The 25,683-nt window shown below is 47.7% G+C and overlaps 1 protein-coding gene across 2 annotated transcripts in view; it reads left to right on the top strand.

Moving 5' to 3' along the window:
- BEND3 (BEN domain containing 3) overlaps positions 1–13,631 on the top strand; it is a 49,487-nt gene extending 35,856 nt beyond the window's left edge. The window contains exon 4 of one of the 2 annotated variants that reach the window (XM_032156016.1): positions 7,865–13,631. In XM_032156016.1, coding sequence (XP_032011907.1) covers positions 7,865–10,111 — 2,247 coding nt within the window. In that variant the 3' untranslated portion in view covers positions 10,112–13,631. The remainder of the gene's footprint in view (positions 1–7,864) is intronic. The other variant, XM_058435448.1, reaches the window with a different exon arrangement.
- The last annotated feature ends 12,052 nt before the right edge of the window (positions 13,632–25,683 follow it).

The raw sequence follows: 25,683 nt of genomic DNA, 5'->3' as shown, positions 1-25,683 counted from the left end.
ATGCTCCACGTCAGCCTTTAGAAATGTTTATTTACTGGGCCGGGCACGGAGGCTCACGCCTGTAATCCCAGCACTTTGGGAGGCCGAGATGGGCGCATCACGAGGTTAGTAGATCAAGACCATCCTGGCTAACACGGTGAAACCCCACCTGTACTAAAAAATACAAAAAATTAGCCGGGCGTAGTGGCAGGCACCTGTAGTCCCAGCTACTCGGGAGGCTGAGGCAGGAGAATGGCATGAACCCAGGAGGCGGAGCTTGCAGTGAGCTGAGATTGTGCTACTGCACTCCAGCCTGGGTGACAGCGAGACTCCATCTCAAAAAAAAAAAAAAAGAAAAAGAAATGTTTATTTACTGCCTCTGAGCTCCCATCTCCAGCCCTCAACCCCATGACCAGCATTCAGCTGCCTCCCTCTACATTTATCAGAATGAAATCAGCATGGCACCATCAAGGGAGGCCACCTGATGCCCTTGAGGACACCCAGCCTGGGCACCATCCAGTCAGGACATAGACCATCTCCTGTCTTCTCTCCCCTGCCCCAAGGAAAGTGCAGGAGGGCAAAGTGGGGATCCCTGATGCTAACAGCATGTCACAGGCAGGCGTCTATCAATGTTGACAACTTGTTTTATGAGTGACGTTTAGTACAACGCTTACAAGAAAATCCTCCCTCAAAAAGTCTAATAAAGGGCTATGTAAAGACTTATTTGGCACCTCTGTTGGAGAGGACTTCGTAGCCAAATACAGCGGATGTGGGAGGTGCATAGCCAACGTTTTTATTGGTAATCATCTTTTTGTTCACAGAAGTGGGGCGGTGTTCAAGAGCCGTATGCCAGGCAGAGGTTAGCTTTGTTCTCCTGGGGTTTTTTGTTTATTTTTTTTAAATCCTAAAATGTCATTGTGGTTTGTTTTTCATTTGGAAAGTGGAAATGGCATCTCATGCAGTGCAAATGCACAGAACACCTCGTGAGTGTCAAGTTACTGTGGTGTGAGCTGAGGATTCTTAAGAAGTCTCTCAACAACTATCACAGATAGGTACATTCCCATTTTAATGAGGCTCAGAGAAGTTAGCACTACCAAGCCTGCGTCATTCCGAACTGGGCACTCAAACATCATGCTGGTGGGATACTGGGATATTTGTAAGATGCACGAGAAGCCTTAGGTGCACTCATATCTTGCTAGGTCTTCTGGTCGTCTTCTTTTCCCTTCATTATAGTTGCTTTATCTCCCCAGAATCCTGTTTCTTCAGCCATCTTAGCACATCCTTCACCCTTACCATATAGTGTTGGCAGCAGAAGGATGACCCACAGAGTAAGAGCCATGAGAGCAGAGACTGTGTCTGGCTTGATCCTGGGCACCATATTGATGCTGAACTTAGTGAGGGTTACTACTAGGTTGCCTAAGGAGGGGTGAACCTGCCCAGGTCAGAAACAGAGCAGATCAGAACTCCCCTGCTGATCAGTAGTGGGATCACACCTGTGAACATAGGCAACTTGGTGCAACCCTGTCTCTTATTTAATAAAAAAAAAAAATTGTTTTGGCCGGATGTGGTGGCTCACACTTGTAATTCCAACACTTTGGGAAGCCAAGGTGGGCAGATTACTGGAGCTCAAGAGTTCGAGGCCAGCCTGGACAACATGATGAGCACATTTAAAATAGGATTTTGTGCAGAAAGAGATCATTAGAAATTCATATACTGTGCAACAAGAGTACATGTTCTAGAGGGAGACCTGCCCTAATTAATACCCAGGATAGAAAAATAAGTACAGGGCCTCTACTAAAAATACAAAAAATATTAGCCGACCATGGTGGTGTGTGCCTGTGGTCCCAACTACTCGGGAGGCTGTGGTGGGAGGATAACTTGAGCCCGGGGGGATGGGGGCGGTGGCAAAGGTTGCAGTGAGCCAAGATCACACCACTGCACTCCAGCCTGGGCAACAGAGTGAGATCCTGTCTCAAAAAAAAAATTTGATGATGATGATGAAAATAATAATGTTGAAAATGAAAGTGGTATAAGCATCATTCTTGCGACTGTGATTCCAGGAGGGAGATGCGAACCTCCCGACCACTGTTTCACATGGCCTCCCTGCTTCCCCAAGCCATGCTGCTTTCTGGGTGTTCCAGTGTGCTGACTCTCAGGGCACTTTTGAGCCACTGATTGATTGAACTAAATTCAGTGACTGCTCTTGGATTTGGGGTCCCGATGAAGACGTCTAGTACTTGGAGCATATCCAGGGTGACCCACTCCCTGGGATGTCACTGGGCATGGACACCTGGAATCTCCCTAAATAGTCTATTTACCCCTCACTTGTAACCCAACATCAGCTTCTTTTTGTTCAGTCAGATTCTCCAGCTGAGAGATTTGGGCATTCTCTCTGGGTTCTACGGGTGCTGGTGGTTGAATGAAACACCCTGATCAAGATCCGGGCTAGACGCTGGCATTGCAGAGCCTGAGCTGTACAGCAGAGTTCCCATATGGTTGGAAGACGAGCCTCAGAGAATTGGGAACGTGTCAGCCAGTCCTACCCAGTGCCAAGTAGCACAGATTTAAAGATTTCTTGATACTCCTAGACAGCTGAGCTGAGATTTTATCATCAGCCACAAACGCAGCCAGCCCATTGCCGCCTTGGCAGCATTTGTGGAATTAATTGGAGCACTGAGCTGACAGGACACGAGTGTGGGAGTATCTAAGAACTTTCTCTTCAGTGCTTGTGTTGTGTTCTGTGTTGAATTGTGTACCCAAGGTTTCTGGGAGTGAATATTGCCCTCTACTGGGACACTAACATTTTTTATTCAAGCAATCTAGCCAAAAATGTTTCTATTGACGGCAGTGTTTCTAACATGCTTGGTGGAAACAGAAATATTTGTATTAATGAGGCTGAATATTGAGAGTTATGGGGGGTTTCCCAGTTTCAATGTACTCTTGCCTCCCACCTGCTGTAGGAATGTGAAGGAGTCAAATCTTGTGTGTGTTGTTGGTATTCAAATAATTCACCAGAAACTTTTCCCTGTACTCATTTCTCCCCTGGATATTAATTAGGGCAAGTCTCCCTCTGAACATGTACTCTTGTTGCATGCTATATACGTTTCTGATGATCTCTTTCTGTAGGAAATTCTATTTTAAGTGTGCTAATGGAACCTTATTTTAAAGCAGTCTCCTTTTCTAAAATCACTCCTAATACAGTTATGATTGTAATTGTTAGTACTCCAAACCCAAATTTCACTCTATTGGTAAACCTTATAGTAATCTTATAGTCCATGGGACCTCTAAAATTATTTTAGTGTAATAGAACTAAATGGTGAATAAATTGCCAAAAATTTTACTTTACATTCTACAGGAATTAGCAAGTAAGGCACTTTGAGTTTGTTAGGGCAATGGTTTTCCACAGTGACCCACAGTTATAAATCACCTTATAGAGCAATACAACTTACCTGTATGAATTTGTAAATAAATATTTAGACATACACATAGTAATGAAACAAAACTCTTAAATTGATTTACTTTGTGCAGTACACTTTGATATTTTCTATTCTTTTTGCTTTCTTATTTCCTCCTTCCCTCCCTCTTTTTTTTTTTTTTTTTTTGAGACAGGGTCTCATTCTGTCGCCTAAGCTGTGGTGCAGTGGTGCAGTCACAGCTCACTGCAACCTCCACCTCCAAGACTCAAGTGATCCTCCCACCTAAGCCTCCCTAGTGGCTAATCCCTCCTTCTTCTTTTTTTTTTTTTTGAGACGCTCTGTTGCCCAGGCTGGAGTGCAGTGGTACTCACTGCAACCTCCGCCTCCTGGGTTCAAGTGATTTTCCTGCCTCAGCCTCCTGAGTAGCTGGGACTACAGGTGTGTGCTACCACTCCCAGCTAATTTTTTGTATTTTTAGTAGAGATGGAGTTTCACCGCATTAGCCAGGATGGTCTCAATCTCCTGACCTGGTGATCCACTCGCCTCAGCCTCCCAAAGTGCTGGGATTATAGGCATGAGCCACCGGCCCCTCCCTCTTCTTATGTTGGTCACGATCCACCAAAATCAGTCATCATCTACTAACCCACAATTTGAAACACTGCGTTAGGGGTAAAGGTTTTCAGCTATCTCCACCCTTTCCTTTCTGGTGTGTGTATATGTTTTCTTTTCTTTCTTTTTTAAAGAAATAATGCCAGATAACAGAACAGAAGAAACATAAAGGGCTTAAATTCCCAGCCTTTAGGACAAACAGACCTCTAAGAAGTGCCTTTCATGAGCAACTTACCCTGAGGCACTGTGGGAAAGTCCTTCTCAGTGTACTGGTTGAGAGTGTCATTACAACTCCCCTAATAAAAGTCACCTACAGAACTACCTTTGCCATGGCTTGGGAATAGCATTATGTAATAATAAATCATATTGTAATAATAAATTTTTATTTATTTATTTTTGAGACAGAATCTCACTCTGTTGCCCAGGCTGGAGTGCAGTGGCACAATCTTGGCTCACTGCAACCTCGGCTCACTGCAACCTCGGCTCACTGCAACCTCCGCCTCCCAGGTTCAAGCAGTTCTCCTGCCTCAGCCTCCCGAGTAGTTGGGATTACAGCCATGCGCCACCACACCCAACTAATTTTGTATTTTTAGTAGAGATGGGGTTTCACCGTGTTGGCCAGGCTAGTTTCGAACTCCTGACCTCAAGTGATCCACCCGCCTCGGCCTCCCAAAGTGCTGGGATTACAGGCATGAGCCACCGCACCCGGCCATAAATATTTATTAAGCACTTACTGTGATTCAGATAGACTCAGTGCTGTATGTGCACTGTCTCGTTAAATCCTCACAACCACCCTGTGGGACAGGTAGCATGATTTCCCTTGAGTAAACGAAGGTGAGGCGCTTACAAGGTCACAGACAGAATGCTTGCTGATTGAGCTGAGTTCTTAGCCACACCTTCATACGTCTCTGCCAGTGCTCTTATCAGAACAGCTCCCTTTTCTTTTTTTTCTCCTTTTCTTTTTCTTTCTGAGACAGGGTTTCGCTCTGTTGCCCAGGCTGGAGTGCAGTGGTGTGATCTCGGCTCACGAAGCCTCAACCTCCCAGGCTGAAGCAATCCTCCTACCTCAGCCTCCCGAGTAGCTGAGACTACAGGCACACACCACCACTCCCAGCTTATTTTTGTAGAGGTGGGGTTTCACTATGTTGCCCAGGCTGGTCTTGAACTCCTGGGCTTGAGATCCCCCGCCTCAGCCTCCCAAAATACTGGGATTACAGGTGTGAGCCACTGCACCTGGCCTCACTTTTCTTAAGCATGTATTTGAGAATGGTGGAACACTTTGCCCTGCTTTATTCATGTGTGGTTGACAGAAATTCATTGACCTCTTCTGTACCCTGGGCACTTTGCTAGGCACTGGGGATGGACTCAGGAACAACACGGTCCCATCGCACAACCATTGTGCAGTTTGACAGGGATGGGGACAGCTCGGCAAGGAGACCCCGGAGGGAGTGGGGCAGGTGGCTGGCCACCCCTGACAGGCTGCCTCCACTCTGGTATGTCCTTGGTCCTCTGCTCCTGGGAGTGCTGTAGAGGGGAGGGGTGGGGAGTGGGGACCACAAGGGCCAGTTGCCACTGACCATTTGCTTATATATATATATATATATATATGCACACAAACCCTGAAGGAAGTATTGGCCAGCTCTGTGATAACTAATGCACTTACGAGTCCCTTTATAAGGTCACTGAGGGAGTAGTTTTTCTTTTGCGTGGTTGTCCTCATGGGGGCACAAGAGAAGAATTAACATTTCTCTAATATGAGTCAGATTATTCTATTATCCAAAAGAGAGAGTCTAGGAAGTAATTCATTAATTATTATTGAGATTGGGTCTCACTCTGTCACCCAGGCTGGGGTGCAGTGGCAAGATCTTAGCTCACTGCAGCCTCCATCTCCCAGGCTCAAGTTATCCTCCTGCTTCAGCCTCCTGAGTAGCTGGGACTACTCTTGCACACTACTGTGCCTGGCTAATTTTTTTGTATTTTTTTTTTAGTAGAGACAGTGTTTCGCCATGTTGCCCAGGCTGGCAGAACTTCTGAGCTCAGGAGGTCCACCCATCTTGGCCTCCCAAAGTGCTGGGATTACAGGTGTGAGCCACCACGCCCAGCCGTTCAGTAATTTAAACGAAAAAGAACACATGGAAGGTTCTGAATGATGAAAGTTTTCTGTTTATTTGGGCTCTTGGTTTCTATTCCCCTCGTATCTACCTATTCTCAGCCTCATATTGCTCACTTGCTGTATGAAGCCTCGCTTCTGAGGTTGTCTCTTTTCCCTACATTGGTTGAGGCTGCAGAGAAAAACACCTCATGCACTGTTTTGTGCTGGCATTAGTTACCTGAAAACTTTCAAATAACCCTGATCTGCCTGGATGAGATAAACTGAGAGCAAACACTGACTGCCAGGCCCTGGCTACTCAGAGAGGATGGACAGCAGCCACAGCTGCCAGGAGCTTGTTAGAGATGCAGGCCCAGGGTTCACACTCTGCATTCTAGCAAGACCCCAGGTGATTCAGTGTGTACACTAGAGCTTAAGAAGCGCTGGGCTATGCCAGTCCCAGCCACCTGTACTCTTCCCAAGTGTGGAGAGAAGCACCCCAGGATGCCGTTTGTTCTTATCCATTCCCAGTTGCCTGAGGCACATGCCTGTCAGCGGGAGCAAAGGCTCCCTGCTCCCCCGACACCCAGCAGTGCTCACTGACCAGCTCATCTGCTTTCCTAAAACTCAAATATACATTTCCATAAGTATCTGGGTCAAATTCAACATTTGTCAGAAACAGGCTTATTAGGTTATGGCTGAAATACAATGAATGATACGTATTTAAGGTATACAATTTGATACGTTTTGACACGTGTCTACCAGTGAATCCCCAGCCCCAGTCATGATGATAAACATCCGTCACCCACTGACGTTCTCCATTTCATTCTCCGTGTCCCATCGAATTCTCTCTGCCATCCCTAGGCAATGACTGTCTGCATTCTGTCACAATAGGCAAGCTTGCGTTTTCTAGAATTGTACATACACAAATGGAATCATACACTATGGCCTCTTTTTTGTTGTTTATTTTGAGATTTATCATGAGTACTTTGTGTACTGTATCAATAATTAATATCTTATTGCTGAGTAATATTCCATTGTATGAATATAACACAGTTTATATACTTGTAGATTTTTCAGAAACGGGGGGTTGTTTCTACTGTCTCACAGTTGCATAGGCCAGAAAGTTCTGGTCTGGCCTTTTCTGTTCTAAGATGTGATTTCAGGCAGTGGTGGAGCTGGCATCAGACAGCCGCTCTCCACAGCCCAGTTCTCATGTGCCCCGACCATGCATCCCAGAGGAGCCTTCCCGAAAAGGGATGCCTGCTCTCCCAAAGGCTGCAGGCTGAAAGGACACACTGCTGCCTTTGGGAGCTACCATAGGTAGGAATCTCTGTCCCTTCCTGAGAGCAGACCAAGGCATGGGTCCATGAGGTGACCTGCCCGTGGCCGGCAGCTGCACAAGCCCATCGCCTTCCTGTGCTCTTCCTCCTGTTTCTTGCAGAGTTCTTGCCCAGTGTTGCCAGCATCAGTGTCAGCCCTCTGATGGGCAGGAAGTCCACTGCTGGTGTCCTGCGAGAGCGCAAAGCCTCCCTGGGCCTAGCCTGAGTCTTGTCTCAGGGAATGGGGAGGGCAGCAGGTTTGGGGTGGTGGGGATGCAGGTTTGTATCAGTGGTGCATCCTTGGATGACAGAGTGATTCTGGGTGAGGAATCAGTTTCTCACATGCTTCCAAGGTTGACCTTGGCCTCTGTGTGCTACGCAGACCCTTGTTTAGTGTCATAAACCACAGCACCCACCTAACACTCTGGGAAATGATTTTTGTTTTGCAGGCTCTCCTAGCAGGCATGCGGAACCGTGAGAACAGCTCGCCCTGCCAAGGCAATGGCGAGCAGGCCAGCAGGGGCAGGAGCTTGGGCTCTGTGTGGCCAGGAGAGGAGGAGCCCTGCAACGATGCCACCACCCCTTCCTACAAGAAGCCTCTGTATGGCATCTCGCACAAGATCATGGAGAAGAAGAATCCTCCCTCGGGGGACCTGCTAAACATGTACGAGCTCTTCGAGAAGGCAAACGCCAGCAACAGCCCCTCGTCGCTGCGGCTCCTGAATGAGCCACAGAAGCGGGACTGTGGCAGCACCGGGGCAGGCACTGACAACGACCCCAACATCTACTTCCTGATCCAGAAGATGTTCTACATGCTCAACACCCTCACGTCCAACATGTCCCAGCTGCACAGCAAGGTGGACCTGCTCTCGCTTGAGGTGAGCCGCATCAAGAAGCAGGTGAGCCCCACCGAGATGGTGGCCAAATTCCAGCCGCCCCCTGAGTACCAACTCACAGCTGCGGAGCTCAAGCAGATCGTGGACCAGAGCCTGTCAGGAGGGGACCTGGCCTGCCGCTTGCTGGTGCAGCTCTTCCCCGAGCTCTTCAGCGACGTGGACTTCTCCCGAGGCTGCAGTGCCTGTGGCTTTGCGGCCAAGCGCAAGCTGGAGTCGCTGCACCTGCAGCTCATCCGCAACTATGTGGAGGTCTACTACCCCTCGGTGAAGGACACGGCTGTGTGGCAGGCCGAGTGCCTGCCCCAGCTCAACGACTTCTTCAGCCGCTTCTGGGCCCAGCGGGAAATGGAGGACAGCCAGCCCAGTGGCCAGGTCGCCAGCTTCTTTGAGGCAGAGCAGGTGGACCCTGGCCACTTCCTGGACAACAAAGACCAGGAGGAGGCCCTGTCTCTTGACCGGAGCAGCACCATCGCCTCAGACCACGTGGTGGACACGCAGGACCTCACTGAGTTCCTGGACGAAGCCTCCTCACCAGGCGAGTTTGCCGTCTTCCTCCTCCACCGGCTCTTCCCCGAGCTCTTCGACCACCGCAAGCTGGGTGAACAGTACAGCTGCTACGGGGACGGTGGAAAGCAGGAGCTGGACCCGCAGCGGCTGCAGATCATCCGCAACTACACCGAGATCTACTTCCCCGACATGCAGGAGGAGGAGGCCTGGCTGCAGCAGTGTGCCCAGCGCATCAACGACGAGCTCGAGGGCCTGGGGCTGGACGCGGGCAGTGAAGGCGACCCCCCGCGTGATGACTGCTACGACTCCTCCAGTCTGCCCGACGACATCTCAGTGGTCAAGGTGGAGGACAGCTTCGAGGGCGAGCGGCCGGGCCGCCGCTCCAAGAAGATCTGGCTGGTGCCCATCGACTTCGACAAGTTAGAGATCCCCCAGCCTGACTTCGAGGTGCCCGGCGCCGACTGCCTGCTCAGCAAGGAGCAGCTGCGCAGCATCTACGAGAGCAGCCTGTCCATCGGCAACTTCGCCTCGCGGCTGCTGGTGCACCTGTTCCCCGAGCTCTTCACGCACGAGAACCTGCGCAAGCAGTACAACTGCAGCGGCTCCCTGGGCAAGAAGCAGCTGGACCCCTCCCGTATCAAGCTCATCCGCCACTACGTGCAGCTGCTCTACCCGCGCGCCAAAAACGACCGCGTCTGGACCCTGGAGTTCGTGGGCAAACTGGATGAGCGCTGCCGGCGCCGGGACACGGAGCAAAGGCGCTCCTACCAGCAGCAGCGCAAGGTCCACGTGCCGGGCCCTGAGTGCAGAGACTTGACCAGCTATGCAATCAACCCGGAGAGGTTCCGGGAGGAGTTTGAGGGGCCCCCGCTGCCCCCCGAGAGGAGCAGCAAGGACTTTTGCAAGATCCCCTTGGACGAGCTGGTGGTCCCCTCGCCTGACTTCCCGGTGCCTTCTCCCTACCTGCTGTCTGACAAAGAGGTGCGTGAGATCGTGCAGCAAAGCCTCTCCGTGGGCAACTTTGCCGCCCGGCTCCTCGTCCGCCTGTTTCCGGAACTCTTCACCGCCGAGAACCTCCGGCTGCAGTACAACCATTCCGGGGCTTGCAACAAGAAGCAGCTGGACCCCACGCGGCTGCGGCTCATCCGCCACTACGTGGAAGCCGTATACCCGGTGGAGAAGATGGAGGAGGTGTGGCACTACGAATGTATCCCCAGCATCGATGAGAGGTGCCGCCGCCCCAACAGGAAAAAATGTGACATCCTCAAGAAAGCGAAGAAAGTGGAGAAGTGAAGGCCCGTGACCTGCCCAGAGATTCGGGGTCACCAGAGGCTGAGTGATGGGCACCCTTGGGACTGAGCAATACTTGGGAGCACGCCTATGGCATCCACAGACAGGCACCTTATGTCCGTGGGGAGTGGCTTACTACATTTGCACACGTAAACACCCACCCAACCGCAAGAAAGAAGCCTTGAGTTTGGTCTCTTGTACTTACAACTTCTGTCCTATGTGCCCCGGCAGGGCAGCCTGAGTGTGAGGAGAGCAAGCTGTGAGGGCAGGGACCAGAGGGTAGGGGTCCTCTCTCCCTGGTTGTGCCCTCTCCAGCCCCTCACAGCTTAAAATGCAAACCCAGCAACTCTCTTGCCCCTCTTCCCATATTTTACATCTTCCATTTTTACCAATTTTTTTTTTTTTTAATTAAAAAGAAACCCTTAAAAAAATCATTGGGCTCTTTGGGGGCCATTTTATTTAGAAAAAAATCTCTTTAAAAGTGCCATGTTCGTGCACAGTGGCTTATCGTAGCTTCAGGTGGCATGGATACTGATTTTACTGACCTTGTTTTTTACATCTGATTTTGGAAGAGTCAAGATGTCCCTTGGATGGCAGTAGAGGGGATGAAATAGTGCGAAGTCCTTTACGACCACATGCAAGTTTTCCCTTCTGCTCTGGTGCCTGGGAAGGCTTCCGTTCAGCTTGGCCTGTCCTTAAGGCGCGTTGGTAGAATGTGTCACTCTGTAGGCGAGAACACTGGATGATGATGATATGAATGTAGACAGCCGTGGAAACACGTTCACAGTGTCTCCATCTGAGCCGTGTCCTTCCACTGCCCCCATTCCCTCTCCATACATGGTTGCTGGTTGGAGGGAGTGGACATGTTTCCTTGGAAAACAGTGCAGGGGCTTTTGGCTTCTTGTTAGATTTAAGGGTGGGCCTCTTTGAGCTCACCATGAACTGTTTACTTCTCCGTGTGTGTGTTTGTACAAAATCCAGGTTCCGGGAGCTCTGTGGTGACTTCCCCAGACCTCAGTGTTAGCTCCTCCAGGCAGCACTACATCCTCATTCCTCAGGGCGGGCCCAGGTCTGGGCCCCTCTTGGGGATACCAGGCATTGGAAGGACACAGGCCATCTCAGATGGGGTACACATGTCCCTTCCCAGGGTCCACTCAGAACTTTCCTCTTGGACTCTCTAGAAGGTCCTGCTGTCCTATACCTGGCCACCCCCTGCCTTGGGGGGCACATGTCTTCGTTCTCTCCCAACTGGGAATGTCAGGCTCCTGCAGGCCAGCTGCATCCTCTCCAGGAGCACCAGCTGGGAAATTCTCCAACAGGTAAAATCCTTTAAAATGATACTTTAACCTACCTAACTCTGGGGGCCAAATGCCTAAGAGGGAAAGGAAACAGTCAAATGCAAACAATACGTCACACCAGAGTCCTGGAAAATTAATTGAATCACACAGGGTAGTCATAGAACCCCTGTGGGATGACTTAATATTTTGCTACTTTAAAATGCAGAGATAATAGAAACAATCTGAATTTTCTTCATTCAGCTGATAAGGACTTCAGTTCCAGTGGCTGTATGACATAATTTTGCCTGTACCCAGGAGCATTTTTTAAAATTAGGATTTTAAAAGCAATGTTAAGTTGCTGATCTAACTAGTAAATTTGCTCCTAAGTGTCATTTACAGATTATTTCTGTTGAAACTGCAAACATTTAGAAAGGCACAGAGACTGAATGACTCTCTGTCACACACAGCTACTCATGCACACACGCACTGCTTACTAAAAGCTGAAGTGAGATGAAGGGGGCCTACACGAATAACGCGTTCAACTTCTTTGTGCCTGGAAAGGAGGGACTGGAGCAGCCAGGAGACTCACTTTCCCCCCTCGCTTGGGCCCTTCTCTATGCCTTAGTCTCTCCAGCACATGCACACAGCATGCACACACACACACCCTACCCAAAGACAGCTGTGGCCCTCTCCCACCACCTCCCCCTTCCCACCGCTGGTTGTTGGGGGCTGGAGGGGGGAGGTCCCGTGGAATTTGTTCTGGTTTCTAGGATGTAAACAAGAGGACTCCAAGCCATGAATTGCCCTGCTTTCTAGAGGGTGGAATGTTGACCCTGCAACTTTAGAAGCACAATCATTTATTAATAATTTTTTTGAAACTCCCATCTTCCCCTGTTAGAGAAATCAACAGGTTCTAGGAATTAAATATGTCTCTTTGTAACCCAGAGCATGTTCAATTTTTGGAAACCGTATTTCAGTGATTTTCTTAATAGCTTTCATGTGTAGGGCATATTCCCCCAGAATCTTACAGTCCCTTTCTGTGAAGACAAGTGGACACACCTGGGAACTCTTCCCATCTCTGGACTGTTGTCAGGAGACGCCTGCAGGTCCTTGCCCTGTCTGTATGGTGTCCTCACTTCTCCATCCATACAGGTGGCTCCAGTGGGCATTTTTTTATTTTAAATTTTTTACATGAAGCAATAGAAGTACAAAATACTTATTTTTTCAAAATTTAATGTGTTCCATGAAACCTGTTGGCAATCCCTTTCCTTCCCCCACATCTAAATTCTTTGGTTTTTAGTTGTTTGTTTTTTGGATTTTTTTTTTTTTTTTTGGCCTTGTATCCCAAGGACTAAAAAATTAGCACAGACACGTTTTGATGTTGAATGAACTAGTAAGTCACAGTAGGTGGTAGTCTTCATTGATTTCTCTGTGAGTTTTTAAAGAATGTATGAAGATAGTCATGAATGTACTGAGTGTTCGCATCCTGTTTCAGTTCACCTTGGCTGTGTCTACAGGACAACAAATGTTTGACAGGGAATAAAGTCGTGTCTCGTGTCATTTGCGCTAGCGTGCCCCTCCCCTTTCGGTGTTGGCTCCAAACCTTCCTTTCCTTTTATGTTTGTGGGGAGCGGGGAACCACATCAGCAGCAATCATCAACCAACCAACCAATGGGATCTACTTAGTGGTGAATAGATTGGCTATTTAATTGGTAAAAGTTGCTGGTCTGACCACACCACAGCATGACCACTGGGTTCATTTAGAGATGGCCTCCGTTTCCAACGTTCCCCCCAAATGTTTGCTTCTTGCCCAGTCGAGAGGGGATCTCGAGACTCCCGAGTAGAGGTCTTGAGCTTGCACCCCTCCTGGCTGTGTAGATAGACTGTATAGATATATGAAGTGGGGGTGGGGGCCAAGGGGCTATTACTGCTGTTTGGAAATACTTGCCTCTTGTAGATCCAGCCTTAATGTTTTTCTGACATCCTAGTAATAGCAGACCCTGCACAAAGTGGATATCAGACTTAATACTGTGAGGAGACAAAATAATGAGAATAGTTTTACCAAAGATAATGAAATCTCGCATCATGTCTGCATTTTACCATAGATTGGAGTGCATCCTTAGGAAACTGAATGTAACAAAAACCCAGGACATTTTTGGAAATTGTATGCTCTCTAGCAACTTTGTGTGAATTTTTATACAAACACTGTTTTATGAGTTATATAAAATGTTATAAAAATAGAAAAACATGGTCTCGTAACATGTTATTTTCTTAGAGCACTGGTCTCTCAGAATACGTCTTGGTCTATTTATCTTTCTGTGTGGCCTCCTCACCCGCCTTCCAGGGGAGAACGTGAATATTCCGGGGGATTTCAGCTTCTGGGGTTTCCATACTCTAGGTATCAGGGGTACAGCTCACAGGATTTCAGTTTGGGCACAGCTGAATGAATGAGAAATTGCCAGATAAATCTTCCAAACCATTTCTCCACAAACCACTTCCTGGCCATGTAGTGGGAGGCTCGTTTGACCTTTTTTAACCTTTCCTGGTCAGGTGCCAGGCCAGTCCTGCAAAGCCAGCAGAGTTTCATTTTCATTTAACTGCCTTTTTTTTTTCCCCCACTTTGGATCAAATGGGTTTTACTTTCCCCCGCCCCAACCCTGCTAGAGTGCAGTGGTAAAATCATGGCTCACTGCAGCCTCGACTTCCTGGGCTCAAGTGATCTTCCTGCCATAGCCTCCTAAGTAGCTGGGACTACAGGCCCACACTACCATGCCTGGCTAGTTTTATTATTGTAGAGATGTGACCTCACCATGTTACCCAGGCTGGTTTCAAACCACTGGCCTCAAGTAATCCTCCCACCTCAACCCCCAAAAGTATTGGGATTACTGGTGTGAGCCACTGTGCCCGGCCTCATGTATTATTATTTGCAAAAAGGGATGTTTTCCTCACCTTTTCTTCTCTGGCTAATTATAAATCATTAAACTTAATACTTTATAGTAATAATTAGGCCAGGTGCGTTGGCTAACGCCTGTAACCCTAACACTTTGGGAGGCCAAGGTGGGTGGATCAACTGAGGTCAGGAGTTTGAGACCAGCCTGACCAACATGGTGAAACCCTGTCTCTACTAAAAATATAAAAATTAGCCAGGCGTGGTGGCGCATGCCTATAATCTCAGCTACTTGGGAGGCTGAGGTGGGAGAATCGCTTGGACGCAGGAGGCAAAGTTGCAGTGAGCCGAGATCATGCCACTGTACTCCAGTCTGGGCAACAGAAACTCCGTCTCAAGGGAAAAAAAAAAATATATATATATATATATATACATATATATAAAATATATATATAAAATGTATATATATATATAAAATATATATATAAAATGTATATATATATATATACGTATTTATATATAAATAGTAAAAATTCTATCTTAAGATGTCAGAGAAACTTCTTTGGCCCAGGGATCAGAAGATATAAAGTAGTTGGTGGCTCGTAGTTGAAACACTTACTACAGTGAGTATTTGCTTATTTGATAGCCTTGAAATCTATACAGCCAGCACATCTGTGCTGTAAACCTTCTCAGCAGGTGTGCCTTGGGGGCTGGACCTGAACCTCCAAATGCTAAATCCACTAGCCAGTTTAAGCAAGAAGTGAGGAAAAGCTAAATTCTTTGAGACTCTTCTGGCTGTGGGTATCTTTGTTTTCTTCCAAAAAGAACATTCACAGAGTATTTCAGTGAGAGTATACTTGTAAGATCTAGTTCTCAGAAATAAGAACTCGACACCAGATTATCATGATCATTGGAATGGTGAAATGCAGTGGACTCTAAGGGGCTTTCAGATAAATCTGGAATATCTGGGCTGGCGTGGTGGCTCACAGCTGTAATCCCAGCACTTTGGGAAGCCGAGGCGGGCGGATCACTTGAGGTCAGGAGTTCGACGCCATCCTGGCCAGCATGGTAAAACCATGCTACTAAAAATACCAAAATTGGCTGGGTGTGGTTGTGAGCACCTGTGGTCCCAGCTACTCAGGAGGCTGAGGCGGGAGAACTGCTTGCACCTGGGAGGTGGAGGTTGCAGTGAGCCGAGATCACGCCACTGCACTCCAGCCTGGGCAACAGAGACTCCATCTCAAAAAAAGAAAAAAAAAAATTTGGAATATCTGGCCAGTGGTGGAGAAAGGAAAGAACAAGCATTGCTTCTGACTGGGATGGCACCAACATTCATTGAGTATATTTTATGTGCCAGACACTGCTAAGAACAGAACCTGGGCAACATGTTATCCTTTCAAAAGCCTTGTGAGGTAAGTACCATAATTATGCCTTGTTAACAGGTGAGAAAGCTAGGGACGCAAATGGTGTCTACATTATCTCATTTGCTTCTCATAAAAACTCATTGCTGTGGTCACTGTTATTAACTCAGTTTTATGGTAAGGAGAGAAGTCGGTTTCTTGCCCAAGTTCACACAACTGGAAAATGGCGGTGCCAGGATTTGAGCCCAAGTTGGCCTCTGATTTCCATCATACTCAAGCCACAATACACAAGACTCAGATCCTAAAACAATTGCAAGTCAGCAGTGGTGTCTATCACTCCCATCCTCTAAGCCCCAGTGTGTCTGATCTTAGATACAGGAGTGCTGGTTTTAGAATTTAGTTTCAATAACAGAGCCTTGGGAGCTAATGAATGTAAATAATAGAATTAGGGTGGGCGCGGTGGCTCACGCTTGTAATCCCAGCACTTCAGGGGGCCGAAGTGGGTGGATCACCTGAGGTCAGGAGTTGAGACCAGCTTGGCCAACATGGTGAACCCCACCACTACTAAAAATACAAAAATTATCTGGGCATGGTGGCATGCACCTGTAATCCCAGCAACTGAGGAGGCTGAGTCAGGAGAACTGCTTGAACCCAGGTGATGGAGGTTGCAGTGAACTGAGATAAGCCACTGCACTCCAGCCTGGGTGACAGAGCGAGACTCTGTCTCTAAATAAATAAAATAAAATAATAGTATTAAGCTAATTCTAAATAATTACAACAATTGTGAACTTTTTTTTTTTTTAAGAATGTGAAAGTAACTGCTGTAGATCGGGTTCCCTGGGAGCAGAGGCTGAGACTGAGATTCTTAGGCCATTAATTGAGGGCGTGCTGTCAGGAGACGGGACTCAGGAAAGGAAGAGAACTGGGGAAGGCGAGAACCAAGATTGTGGTCTCCGATGCAGTCTAGCCACATTCTCCTCCACGAGGAAGCCCTGCAAAGTGAATTGTATGGCAGAATTAGTTCTGGTTGAGGCAAAGGGGCTGGTGGGTCATTGTCCAAGGTCTTCCCTGGGAAAGGGGTAGTGTCCCTGTCCCTTTGGCCAGGACAAGGCTCCAGAGGTGCCGCTGTGGTGGTTAGCAGCCAGCCCTCAGCAGCCAGGGTGTGGGTGCTCTGGTAAAGGGGTTTGGGTGGGATTCCGTCTGCATCCACTGCTGCAGTGGGTTTCAGAGTTAACCTGCATCAGAATCACCAAGGAACAAGTTAAAAGAGATTGCCGTGAACCACCCTCAGAGATTCTGATGCAGTGGGTCTGGGGTGGGGCCCAAGAATTTGCATGTCTAACAAGTTCTCAGGTGATGCTGGTGCTGCTGGTCCTGGAACCACAGGGGAGGACCAAGGCACTATAGGTATCTTCCCAAAATGTGCTGTGTGTGGTAGAGAAACTGAAAGGTTAGCATTTTTCTGGGTATTAGTAATATATCTGAGTTGAAATATGTGGTTTCCTGTTGTATTCAAATAAAACTGACTGCTGCTTTTTTTTTTTTTTTTTTTGAGACAGAGTCTCGCTCTGTCGCCCAGGCTGGAGTGCAGTGGCGCAATCTCGGCTCACTGCAAGCTCCGCCTCCCGGGTTCACGCCATCCTCCTGCCTCAGCCTCTCCAAGTAGCTGGGACTACAGGCACCCGCCACCACGGCCGGCTAATTTGCTGCTTTAACTAAATCTTTAGCTTAGGAAACTAAATCTTAGCTTTCATGCTGGTGGGAAGAGGCCGGTTTACTAATGCTTCAGCATCAGGGCTTATGGGCACTGGCCACATACAGCACTTGACAGAATTTCTTAACAGGGAAGGCTGTCTATTGATTTTAAGGATTAAGAATTCATTTGTTCTTCTAAACCGTCTTTGTATTCCTGATGGTGAACTGTGTCCCTAATAGAGGTTGAGAGCGTGTAATGCCACAGCCTGTCCTTCCAGGAGTTCCTACAGTGTGAGTCCTGTGGATTCAGAAGTGACCACGGGTCTTGAAATCAGAGTTCTGTTTCTAATAATAGCTCCCATTTTTGAGCACCTGTATTGGGTCAGGGATGTGCTGGGAACTTGATATATGTCATTTCATTTAATCCTTACAGAAACCGATTTTACAGATGGGGAAACAGATGCTTCCAGAGTTAAATATCTTGGCCAAGGTCAAATAGCTGGCAGAGCTGGGCCTTCTAACGAAGGCCAGGCTGACTCCAAAGTTTGTGCTCTTCATTTCTGTGCTGCCACTTATGTAGCTGTGACAAGTAAATCAATTTCTCTGTCTCTCTGCCTTAGTGGTTCCTGTGATTTAACTTGGGGTTTTGCTGACTGTCCACTATTTCTGGGCTTCTGGATCGCTGTGGTGAGAGAGTATAACCCAGGAAACCGGCCGGGTGCAGGGGCTCATGCCTGCAATCCCAGCACTTTGGGAGGCTGAGGCAGGTGGATTACCTGAGGTCAGGAGTTCGAGACCAGCCTGGCCAACATAGTGAAACCTCATCTCTACTAAAAATACAAAAAAATTAGCTGGGCATGGTGGTAGGTGCCTGTAATCCCAGCTACTTGGGAGGCTGAGGCAGGAGAATCGCTTGAACCTGGCAGTTGGAGGTTGCAGTGAGCCGAGATTGCGCCATTGCACTCCAGACTGGGCAACAAGAGCGAAACTCTGTCTCAAAAAACAAAAAGTAAACGCTCCTCCCCCCAAACCAGGAAACCTTTCAATGCCACAGAAAATAGACTAAGGAATGCAGTAAGAATATCTCTGCCTCTAAGGCAATTGATTCATTCAGCAAATATATTTGGAGGACCAGCTATCTGCTGGGCAGTGATCCATAATTCTAACAAGTCCCAACCTCGTGAGTTGGTAGTTAAGAAGTTGGCCAGGCACGGTAGCTCATGCCTATAATCCCAGCATTTTGGGAGGCTGAGATGGGCGGATCACCTGAGGTCAGGAGTTCAAGATCAGCCTGGCCAACATGGTGAAAACCCGTCTCTACTAAAAAATACAAAAATTAGCCAGGCGTGGTGGTAAGCGCCTTAATCCCAGCTACTTGGGAGGCAGAGGCAGGAGAATCATTTGAACCCGGGAGGCGGAGATTGCAGTGAGCCGAGATCGAGCAATTGCACTCAAGCCTGGGGGACAAGGGCAAGTCTTGTCTCAAAAAAAAGAAAAAAAAAAAAAAGCCCATTTGAGCTTGAAGAGAAGGTTCTGGTAGTAAACAGCACAAAACCTGACATCTCTTACCTGAAGCCAGTTTTCAACATGTAGGAGGATAGAACCAGACTGGGAAGCTTGGCTCCTCCTCACAGTGCAGACAGCTGAGGCCATCGCAGATGGAATTAGGCTGGGCTCTGGCCTGAGGCACACCTGCGGGACTGCAGTGTTTCCTGACTCCTGTTTCTCCAGAGACTGAAACATAGTTGCTAAGTGTGCTATGAGTGCTGACAGCGAATTCAAGAGCCCTGGTGTTTCTGGTGTGTGTTTCTGGTATAGTTTGTGCTCTTTTTGACACAGGGTATTAGTCATGTCTCTCCTCCTTGGTTTTGATAAGCTGAAATCTTAGCCCAGGCACAGTTCCATGCGTAAAGAAGCATATACTTCAGCATAGGTAAGGAAGGCCCTGGTGGTGGGTGCCTTCTCCTCAGGTAGTTAATGTTGATTGCATTGCTTACATCCAAAGAGTTGGCCACTATCATTTCAGCCCCACCTTTCATTTGTCTGTCTTAGAATCAAGAATTAAAGGATTTAAGTAAAATAAGGGTTACTAAAAAAAAAAAAAAAAAAAAAAAAAAATTAAGGGATTTCTCCTACAATCCTAACAAAAATTCTACATGCATTCTGTGAAGAAGCGTCTAATAGTGACTCCTCTGAGTGAGACTCCAGAAGCGAGTCCTTACCAGACCTCTAAACAGAAATTCTCCATTTTAGACACCTGTGGTCTGGCCTTGACTGTGGTCTTTAGGATTTCACTTGTCTGCCTTAGGGAAGGTCTCATCAACTTTAAGAATAAAGTCCCATTGGCCAGGCGTGGTGGCTCATGACTATAATCCTAGCACTTGGGGAGGACGAGGCGGGTGGATCGCCTGAGGGCAGGAGTTCCAGACCAGCCTGGCCAACATGGCGAAACCCTGTCTCTATTAAAAATACAAAAAATTAGCCAGGCGTGGTGGCGGACCCCTGTAATCACAGCTATTCAGGAGTCAGAGGCAGGAGAATCGCTTGAACCCAGGAGGCGGAGGGTGCAGTGAGCCAAGATCGTACCAAAAGGCAGAAGCAGCAGGCTGTGAGGCTTGTGTGTATAAGAAAGATGTTATGCTGGGTGCGGTGGCTCAGCATCCATACAGAATCCCAGCACTTTGGGAGGCTGAGGCGGGTGGATCACGAGGTTAGGAGTTCGAGACTAGCCTGACCAACATGGTGAAACCCTGTCTCTACTAAAAATACAAAAATTAGCTGGGCGTCGTGGTGCGCACCTGTAATCCCAGCTACTCAGGAGGCTGAGACAGGAGAATCCCTTGAACCCGGGAGGCAGAAGTTGCAGTGAGCTGAGATAATGCCACTGCACTCCAGCCTGGGCAACAGAGTAAGACTGCATCTCAAGAAAAAAAAAAAGGAGAAAAAAAAGTTATGAGGAGTTCATGTTAAAAAATAATCTCTTTACGGCTGGGCGTGGTGGCTCAGGCCTGTAATCCCACCACTTTGGGAGGCTGAGGCGGGTGGATCATGAGGTCAGGAGTTCGAGATCAGCCTGACCAACATGGTTAAACCCCATCTCTACTAAAAATACAAAAAAATAGCTGGGCATGGTGGCGGGCACCTGTAATCCCAGCTACTCAGGAGGCTGAGGCAGGAGAATTGTTTGAACCTGGGAGATGGAGGTTGCAGTGAGCCGAGATCGTGCCATTGCACTCCAGCCTGGGTGACAGGGCAAGACTCTGTCTTGAAAAAAAAAAAAAAAAACGAAAATTAGCTGGGCGTGGTGGCAGGTACTTGTAATCCCAGCTACTCCGGAGGCTGGAGAATCCCTTGAGCCCAGAAGGCAGAGGTTGTACTGAGCTGAGATTGCACCATTGCACTCCAGCCTGGGTGACAGGAGTGAAACTCTGTCTCAAAATAATAGTAATATTAATAATCTCTTTACACCTGTATTGTACTGGCAAAAATTAGAAAGCTGGGTAATGCCAGGGACTGAGGTGATGGGTCTAAGGCACTCTCCTGTGGGAAAACAGCCAGTGCAGCCATTGTGGTGGATAGAAGTGCTATGTTATTTGTCGAGAGGAGAACTGGGTACAGTTTGGGACAGTGTCACTGGGAGCATGGGTAAGCAAAGTGCATGGTGGATGCACTTTGGTCTTTATCCTGCAGCGGTGAGAAGCAGTGGATTCCATGTACCCATAATGCCATGAATGGATCTTAAAAAACATCCTGAACATGCAAGAGGAAATATAATAATGCCATTTGTAAAATTTAAAATATATGGACAGAACAGCAAAATATGTTTTACAGGAGCATACACCATCACCCCGAACTGAAATGTTTTCTTGCAGTTTCTTTCTTTCTTTCTTTTTTTTTTTTTTTGAGACAGTTTCACTCTTGTTGCCCAGGCTGGAGTGCAAAGGCACGATCTCGGCTCACTGCAACCTCTGCCTCCCGGGTTCAAGAGATTCTCCTGCTTCAGCCTCCTGAGTAGCTGGGATTACAGGCGTGCGCCACCATGCCTGGCTAATTTTTTTGTATTTTTAGTAGAGACGGGGGTTTCTCTATGTTGGTCAGGCTGGTCTTGAACTCCCGACCTTAGGTGATCTGCCTGCCTCTGCCTCCCAAAGTGCTGAGATTACAGGTGTGAGCCACTGCACCCAGCACTTCCAGTTTTTTGAAAGCCAGTAATGTTTCTATCTCCTCCCCAACCACTATTGCCCAAATAAACCATGACCTTAAAATTATCCCCCAGGCCGGGCACGGTGGCTCACACCTGTAATCCCAGCACTTTGGGAGGCCGAGGCGGGCGGATCACGAGGTCAGGAGATCGAGACCATCCTGGCCAATATGGGGAAACCCCATCTCTACTAAAATTACAAAAATTTAGTCGGGACTTGGAACATCTTTATGAAACAGAGAAACATGAAAGCAATTCATAAAGATTTATGGAGCTCTTGCAACTCATTACTAGACCCAAATGATAACTGCCTTTTAATGTGGTCCTGGCAAGGCTTCCTCAGTGAAAAATGTGACCAACATATGAAAAGATTAAAGAAAAAAATGTCTAATGCAGTGGTTCTCAACTGGAGATGATTTTTCCTGCTGGGGAAGTTTGGCAATATCTGGAGATATTTTCGTCGTCATGACTAAGGAGGTGCGGTGGGCATCATGTAGGTAGAAGCCAGGCATGCTGCTGAACACCCTCCAATGTACAGGACAGCAAATACCTATCTGACTCAAAATGTCAATAGTGCTGAGGTTGAGGAACCCTGTTCTAATTAGGGTGACAAGGAAGAATTGTGTTTTTGTTTTGTTTTTTGAGATGGAGATTCGCTCTTGTTGCTCAGGCTGGAGTGCAGTGGCACGATCTCTGCTCACTGCAAACTCCGCCTCCCGGGTTCAAGCGATTCTCCTGCCTCAGCCTCCTGAGTAGTTGAGATTACAGGTGCCCACCACCACACCCAGCTAATTTTTTGTATTTTTAGTAGAGACGGGGTTTCATCATATGGGCCAGGCTGGTCTCAAACTCCTGACCTCAGGATCACCCTGATTCACCCGCCTTGGCCTGCCAAAGTGCAGAATTACAGGAGTGAGCAACTGTGCCCAGTCAGAATTTTTTTTTTTGATAGAGTCTTGCTCTGTCACCAGGCTGGAGTGCAGTGGTATAATCTTGGGTCACTGCAACCTCCGCCTCCTGGTTTCAAGTGATTCTCCTGCCTCAGCCTCCTGAGTAGCTGGGGTTACAGGCATGTGCCACTACACCCAGCTAATTTTTGTATTTTTAGTAGAGACCAGGTTTCACCATGTTGGCCAGGATGGTCTCGACCTCTTGACCTCATGATCCGCCAGCCTCAGCCTCCCAAAGTGCTGGGATTACAAGCCTGAGCCACTGCGCCCGACCCTGAATTGTTTTTTTAATCTAAGATATAGTTCTTGCTTTCCCAGGAAAGTCTGAAAATATTGCTAGTGTCTGCAGTTTTTAAAGGATGAAACAATTTAAAGTTATGACTTTTGGAAGAGGACTATCCAGCCAGCCATTCTTCTTTTCTTTTCTTTTTTTTTTTTTTTTTTTTGAGATGGAGTCCCGCTCTGTTGCCCAGGCTGGAGTGCAGTGGCGCAATCTCGGCTCGCTGCCAGCTCCGCCTCCTGGGTTCACAGCATTCTCCTGCCTCAGCCTCCCGAGTAGCTGGGACTACAGGCGCCCGCCACCATGCTGGGCTTTTTTTGTTTTGTTTTGTATTTTTAGTAGAGATGAGGTTTCACCGTGTTATCCAGGATGGTCTCCATCTCCTGACCTCGTGATCCGCCCGCCTTGGCCTCCCAAAGTTCTGGGATTACAGGCGTGAGCCACCGCGCCCAACCCCAGCCAGCTCTTTTACCAGTAGCGGTAATCCTTTCAAAAGAAACAGATCTCCTCTAGGAAACATGGTGCTAATTGCATTTCCCTGCCAAATAGCATTTACTATAACTTGTTAGCTTGAAAGTAGGGAAAAATAAAAAGATAATAAAAAAAGTTTTTAAATAGCATTTACTAGTTTTCCTGGAAATTTACATAGATGGGTAGGCAAAGTTTATTATTTTTAACATTTTTTTAAAAAGTAGACATTTGGGGGATATTATTTTATTTATTTATTTATTTATTTATTTATTTATTTATTTATTTATTTTTGAGACGGAGTCTCTCTGTCGCCAGGCTGGAGTGCAGTGGCATGATCTCAGGTGACTGCAACCTCTGCGTCCTGGGGTCAACTGATTCTCCTGCCTCTGCCTCCTGAATAGCTGGGACTACAGGTGCCGCCACCACGCCTGGCTAATTGTTTTTTTGTATTTTAGTAGAGATGGGGTTTCACCATGGCCAGGATGGTCTTGATCTCCCGACCTTGTGATCCGCCCGCCTCCCAAAGTGCTGGGATTACAGGCGTGAGCCACTGCACCTGGCCCTTTTTTTTTTTCTGAGATAGAGTCTTGCTCTTATCGCCCAGGCTGGAGTGCCATGGCACTATCTTTTTTTTTTTTTTTTTTTGAGACGGAGTCTTGCTCTGTCACCCAGGCTGGAGTGCAGTGGCACAATCTCGGCTCACTGCAAGCTCCGCCTCCCGGGTTCACGCCATTCTCCTGCCTCAGCCTCTCCGAGTAGCTGGGGCTACAGGCGCCCGCCACTACGCCTGGCTGATTTTTTGTATTTTTGGTAGAGACGGGGTTTCACCGTGGTCTCGATCTCCTGACCTCGTGATCTGCCCGCCTCGGCCTCCCAAAGTGCTGGGATTACAAGCGTGAGCCACCGTGCCCGGCCAGCACCATCTTGGCTCATTGCAACCTTCACCTCCCAGGTTCAAGCGATTCTCCTGCCTCAGCCTCCCGAGTAGCTGGGATTACAGGCACCCGCCACCACGCCTGGCTAATTTTTGTATTTTTAGTAGAGATAGGTTTTCACCACGTTGGCCAGGCTGGTCTCGAACTCCTGACCTCAGGCGATCCACCCGCCTCGGCCTCCCAAAGTGCTGGGATTACAGGCATGACCCACCATGCCCTGCCATTTTTTTGGATTTTTAATAGAGATGAGGTTTCACCGTGTTGGTCAGGCTGGTCTTGAATTCCTAACCTCAGGTGATCCGCCCACTTCGGCCTCCCAAATTGCTGCGATTACAGGCATGAACCACTGTGCCTTTGTTTTTTTAAAAAACAGAAGGTTTGAATGGGCCAATGAAACCCTCCCAAGCAGCTAAGTTGAGGTACTAATGACCAATAGAACTTCAAAAAAGCCTTTCAAATGGCCCTTTCTGTTTTCTAGCTACTGTCAATGCATCTTACCTCATACTACACATTTTAACTTTCTTTTTTGAGACACAAGATAGAACAATCAGTACCTTGATCCCCATTTGACCAGTGAGGAAACCGGCTCAGAGAGGTTAAGGTAAAACTATGACCAAGATAACCCAATGTGCTAATGGCAGGACTGGGCCTGAACACCAGGACCCCTGACATCACTAGATTGTGCTGCCCTCACCAACTAGGGTTTCATAGGTTTTCTAACCACTTTCTAAAGAGAAGTCAAGAGATGGGAAGGGAGGGGGAGGGGGAAGGTAAAGGGGGAAGTGGGAGGAAGGAGAAGATGAGAAAAGGTATGGGCATCTAATTTCCTAAATTACAATTATAATTATAAATTATAATTCAGGCCAGGTGCGGTGGCTCATGCCTGTAATCCCAGCACTTTGGGAGGCTGAGGTTTGTGGATCACCTGAGGTCAGGAGTTCAAGACCAGCCTGGCCAGCATGGTGAAACCCTGTCTGTAATAAAAATATAAAAAAATCTGGGGGGGCATGGTGGCAGAGGCCTGTAATGCCAGCTACTTGGCAGGCTAAGGCAGGAGAATCTGAACCCAGGTGGTGGAGGTTGCAGTGAGTCAAGATCACACCATTGCACTCCAGCCTGGGCGACAGAGCAAGACCTCATCTCAAAAAAAAAAAAAAAAAAATCAAAAATAACGCGTGGAAATTAAGCTACTATTTTTACTGATGACTCAGTAAAGCCAAATTCACAAATAGTAAAATAGAAAACCCCTCTGTTACACTGCACAGTATATATTATTTCTTCCTGAGAGTTTAACTTTTCAAATAAAAATCAATTTTCTTGAGTCTTTTGAAAAACAAGCTGGTAGGCCAGATGTGGTGGCTCACGCCTGCAATCCCAGCACTTTGGGAGGCTGAGGCGGGCAGATCATGAGGTTAAGAGATTGAGACCATCCTGGCCAACAATGGCAAAACCCTGTCTCTACTAAAAATACAAAAATTAGCTGGGCTTGGTAGTGTGTGCCTCTACTCCCAGCTACTT

This window comes from Hylobates moloch, unplaced genomic scaffold (assembly GCF_009828535.3).
Source record: "Hylobates moloch isolate HMO894 unplaced genomic scaffold, HMol_V3 SCAFFOLD_2, whole genome shotgun sequence".
NCBI lineage: Eukaryota > Metazoa > Chordata > Mammalia > Primates > Hylobatidae > Hylobates > Hylobates moloch.
The sequence above is the reverse complement of the archived record's forward strand: the minus strand, read 5'-3'. Positions and strand labels throughout refer to the sequence as shown.